At 45.7% G+C, this 5,453-nt stretch overlaps 1 protein-coding gene across 1 annotated transcript; it reads left to right on the plus strand.

The window, feature by feature from the left end:
* The first annotated feature begins 4,828 nt into the window (after window positions 1–4,828).
* Window positions 4,829–5,243, plus strand: THRSP (thyroid hormone responsive). The gene has a single exon (XM_073316903.1). The coding sequence runs from the start codon at window positions 4,851–4,853 to the stop codon at window positions 5,241–5,243; it is 393 nt and encodes a 130-aa protein (XP_073173004.1). The 5' UTR covers window positions 4,829–4,850.
* The last annotated feature ends 210 nt before the right edge of the window (window positions 5,244–5,453 follow it).

A 5,453-nucleotide genomic window follows, 5' to 3' on the forward strand; every position in this document is an offset into this window, starting at 1 on the left:
TAGATTAGTCAGGCATGACCTTCCCTTGGTGAATCCATGCTGACCGTTCCTGATCACTTTCCTCTTGTGTAAGTGCTTCAGGATTGATTCTTTGAGGACCTGCTCCATGATTTTTCCATTGGCTGGGGTCCATTTTGGAGGAGGGTACTGGAGACTGGGTGGGCCAGAGGATGGGCTGAGAGGAAGGGCCCCATCCAGCCCCATGGCAATGAGGTGGAAAGATAATACAGCTCTTCCTGGAGTCCGGGGGGAGGGAGAAGGGGGCTATTGCAGCCCAAGGGAGACCCTTGTAGAGCTCCAATGGAGCTGTGCCTCTGTGGAGCTAGGGGTTAGAGCTAGCATATAGGCTAGGGCCTTCTCACTGATAGCCCTGGGGTCCTCTGTGGAGCAGAGTATCGCAGGCTGGACCAGCCCCCGCTGTGCTCTCTCACTGACTTATGCAGAAAAATACCCAGAAGGATGAAGCAGCTACCAAACCCCACCCAGTTTATTGTGTATGTTCACTGCTCACCCTGTGTGGGGCTCATTGCTATATGAAGGCTTTACACACCTCAGTCCCATTAGCGCTTAGTCCACAGCAGCACAGACATTCCCTATCTGTGCCCATCATCAGGAGAATGTCTTTATGTAACCCTTCCTTGGCCCTGGGCACCTTACATTACCCTCTAACCAGTAGAATAATCCCATACCAGAATATAGAGTGTTAACACATTCCCATGTTAATCCTGTTCCCTTCAGAACTAAATCTTTAAAGGAGCCAGCTATCCCACATACCTGGGACAGGCTCTGCTGAAGGGAATGAGCAACCCAGATCCGCCTGGGGATAGGTTAACTGCTGAAGCAGCTGGAAGACAGTTAGTTAAGCAAGGAGCACCTGAACCTGATAAAAGGCACAAGAGAGCTTAGGTGGAAGTTCCTGAGGAGAAAGGGGAGCTCCCAGGAGCCTGAACTAGGAAGAAGGGATGCCCCTAAAGGCAGGGAGATAGAAGCACCACTTCCGCCTGGCTCAAGGGCAGAGAGAGAAGGGATTGCAGAGCTCTCCAGGCAGGGAGGCCAGGGAGAGAGCCTGAGCAAGCAGAGGAAACACTACAGAGCTGCCCAGCCCGCAGGGAAGCCTGTGGCCTTACAACAGAAGGAACTGTTGCTGTCACTCAGGGACTTCTGGTTTGGAACTTAAGTTTTATTTGTGCTCTGGCTTAAAAGGGGCTCCTTTCAGAAGGCTTTATTAAAGGGACATCTGTGTAGAGTATTTGACTTCTTGATCAGGCTGTTAAAGGGACCTCATTGTTACCTCATTGACACAGCACCCGAGCTTTGGTTTCTATTGCAAAGCTGCCCTGTTTCCCTTTCCATGTCTGCACCAGACATTAACAGTTGATTTAAAAACTACAGCTGCTCTATGAGTCTTAATGGGCTGCAGAGCAGGCAGCTGAGAGCCGGTTGCTGAGAGCAGGGCTACACTTAACACCCTGTAGCTGTAAGTGCTGCAATAAAGATGCTCCTATACCGGCAGGACAGAACTCGGCCACTGGCACTGCTAATGTACCGCCGTGAGAGGCTGTAACTATATTGAGGGGAGAAGCTCTCTTGCCGACATAACGCTGTCTACACGTGGTGGTAAGGTCAGTATAACTATGTTGCTCAGAGATGTGGATTTTTCACCCCCCCAAGTGACAGTTATCCCATTGTTAAGTCTGTAGTGGAGGCAGACTTGAAAGGCACTGAGGCCCAGATTCCCCCATTGAATTCTGTAGGAGTTAGATGCCGAAACACCTTGGTCCGAGTGCCTCCTTGTGAGTGGTCTACACCCTGCAGGCTTGAGCCATTAGTGCATCAAACTGAAAAGTCACCTTGTTTAGTCATTTGCACCTTTCTTGGGAGGATCTCAAATCACTTGAATATTAGTTATCACCCCACTTTTTCCACAGAAGGACAAATGGAGACACAGAACATCAAGGGGCTTGGCAGTGGCCACACAGCAAAGGAGTGGCAGAGTCAAGAATTGTGCCTCAAAGTCCTGACCCCCCCCCCCTTAAGTGTTGCCAACCCCAAATATTCAACAGCTGTGAGTCAGGCCCCTCCACATCATGAGATTTTAAAATAAATACATGGATGTGTGTGTGTGGTATTTGCCTTCTGCTTTTTGAATTATTAGGGAGCACTTGGGTCCTTTTTTCAAGCTTTTCTTCACAGTTTCAAGGACTGGATATTTATTTTTTAAATGAACAATGAGATTGTTCACCTAACACATGACTCCAGGGGCTTTAGAAAAGACACCAAGTATCACAAGACTCAAAGCCACAGGAACTGGGAATGCTGCATTCTTGGGCTCTAACCAGCAGACCACACTCCAACAGATCCAATGACCGAGCCTAAGTTACTAAACCTGTGCTGTAGCCAACACCAGTTCATCGCAGATACGCTTTCCGCAGAGTTCAGTGTGCCTGTGAGGGCCCAGGCCCATCTCTAGTTCCTCTGACAATCAGGATCAGGCCTTCACTTGTCAACAGCTGAGCTTTTAAAATTCTGAGGCTTTAGGGACCCCTAGTGGATGGAGTGAGGCCTCAGAACCTCTTAGAATTAGGCCACTTTTATTTAGGAGCCTAACTAGAGACTATGGGGACAGATTCTCAGCTAGTGTAAATTAACATAGCTCATTGATTTCACGGGAGGGACAGCAATTTACATCAGTTAAAGATTTGGCCCTTAGTTGCCTAACTTTAGGCTCTCAAGTTTGAAACCGTGGGCTAGAGGACAAGCCTGTCCTGGCAAGAAGGAGTGGGTGACTTGGTAGATCTTTGCATTCTTTAACCTCAGTCTATACGACTATTAAAAAATATTTTTTTATGGGATCTACAACTGGATGGATCCTGTTTTTCCTTTTAAACTGGCATATTTTAAAATCTTTGAGTGCTGGTAATCAGTAAGCATATTTATTTACGAATACTGGGCCAGATCTTCAGCGGATATAAATTGGCATAGATAGCACCAGTGAAATCGATGGCATTATGCTGATTTATACTAGCTGAGGATCTGGCCCATGAAGAGCACCTGTGCTAGGAAATCACAGGGAAGATTGCTTTGAGAAGAGCACTGTGTCTTTAAATAACTGAGAAAACATCAAAAGAATGGATGTAATAAAAATTCCAAGACAATCCTTGCAGGAGATATTTTGGGGACTTGCTGGAGTCATTCATGCAGTGGTTTTGTTATTGTCAGTGAGACCAATCCAATCCAATGCACACAATTCATGTTCATCTGTAAAATTCTTTCCCAGATTAGGACTAAATTTATTAGCCCACTCTTAACACCACAAAGAGAAGGGAGTAACTAATGAGTCAAGCGAAAACAGGATACTGGGATACCATAAGTAAAGAAGAGGCTGTCCATTATGAAAAGGATACCCTTCAAATACAGGACACCATAGAATGCCTCCTAGCACTCTTGTGAAGTGTTGTTATTCCCATTTCACAGATGGGGAAATAAAGACAAAGAAATTCAATGACTTGCCCAAGGAAGCACTGAATCAAGAATAGTACATACCCAGCCTTCTCCTCTAAACACTACACAACACTTTATTTTCCATTTGTTTCAGTGGGTTTAATTAATGGAGTCCAGGTGGGGCTCATTTCTCCCATGAATTTGGTATCCATATTTTCAAGTGCGTTAGCTCCACTGGGCTGCTTCCCTTTCATCTGCCACTTAAAGATCATTTGGAGGGTTTTTTGGATAGCAACTTAATCTATTGGCTAAGGCACCGCATTGGGAGTCAGGGGACACAAGTTCTATTCCTGGCTCTGATCACAGGCATTTCACCCCTTTGTGCCTCTGTTTCCTTCCCACCCCTCATCTGCCTGCTCTATTTAGACTGTAACTCTTTAAGGCAGGGATTGTCTGATAGCGTATATTTGAACAGGGGCTAGCACCATAGGGCTCCAATCTCAGCTAGGCCCTCACCACACTACTGTAATACAATCCTCAAAAAGTGAGAGTCTCTTCAAGATGGCTAAAAATAAATCCTCTTCACCAGCTGAAAATATGGTTTGCCAGTGTCTGTTCTAACACAGTGAAGTCTAGGACCATCTGCTAATACAGATTTTGACTAGATATATTATTCTGTCATCTCATCATTCCCCCCCCCCGAATCTAGACAAACTTCCGACTCTCTCTCGGCCTCAGCTTAATAAAATGTATCTGGTTTGCTGATCACTTGTGAGACACATCTTTGTTGAGTCTCAAGTTCTAGATATGCATATGGGTTTCAAGGTTACTCAACTCTGCCGTTGCTGGCAAGCTATGTGCAAATGTAATGAATTAGGACAAAAGGGGAAATCATTACTCTATGCAGCCTTCACGTCTTGCATCAGCTTTTCAGACACCAGCTTTTCCAGTTTTTTTTTTTTTGGGGGGGGGGGGGTGGGGGGGAAGGGGGCAGGAAAACTCAGTTCCAAACAGCAGTTATCCTCATGGCCATTTTCTTATCTGGTCATTGAAAGATAACGTGACCTATGAAATTCCTGCTTTAAGGTCAAGTTCTGAAATTTAGTTAAGGATCATTTTGGGGGAGGTCCAGTTTGCAAATACAGACCCAATGCTGACTCTGAACAGATTACTAAACAGATTTTGAGACCTGCAGAGGCTCAGTGGTGTGATTAGCTGGAAATAGAGGAGTGTCTTTAGCTGGTAATACACACCCCTTCCTTCCACTGTTAAAAACCACCTGTCACCTGTGCTCCTTTCACTCTCATAACAATCAAGCAGCCAAAAAGGCTTCAGCGCCATCAGCCAGCATCCCTGTTAAGACCTGCAGAAGCCAGATTCAGAGCCGGAGAAGCTGTCTGACCACAGCCATGGAAGAGTACTTCTCTGCCATCCACAAGATGGAACAAGCGGTTATGTTTCCCAGCCTCCTCAGAGGCGTCTACATGGAACAGCAGGATGACACATCCACTGGTGATTTTGGCAACAGGGACCTGTATGAGTATTACATCCAACTGAAATCCATCAAACTTACAGTGGAGGGTAGACTGGAGCCTCTAAATGAAAGCAAACACCAAATCACCAGCAGAGAGGAAGTACAAGAGAACGAAGAAGAGGCCGATCTTGAAGGACTGCTTTATCATCACTTTACAGGCTTGTATCGTGTCCTGACCCATCTGACCAGAAAAGCCAATGCCCTGACCAGAAAATACAATGAAATTATAGGACAGATCAACCAGAGTGAAATGACGCATACCTGGTGAAACATCCACCAATAACTTCAAAAGGTGAGACCTCATATATTACATCTCTGTTGAAGTTTTCTGAGATGCCAAATAGTGTCCACTCCCCTTTCTCCAAAATCTAAGTGATTATCAGTCTAGTTTAACTGATAATTATGTGATCAGCACCTAGAAACAGCAGGACCCACAGGTTCAAATCCTAGCAGGGGGGGATTAATCACTTTCTTCCAG

This window comes from Lepidochelys kempii, chromosome 1 (assembly GCF_965140265.1).
Source record: "Lepidochelys kempii isolate rLepKem1 chromosome 1, rLepKem1.hap2, whole genome shotgun sequence".
Taxonomy (NCBI): domain Eukaryota; kingdom Metazoa; phylum Chordata; order Testudines; family Cheloniidae; genus Lepidochelys; species Lepidochelys kempii.

Bases quoted from the DNA above. Each gene is read 5' to 3' on its own strand.
- THRSP (XM_073316903.1), top strand. From the start codon at position 4,851: ATGGAAGAGTACTTCTCTGCCATCCACAAGATGGAACAAGCGGTTATG.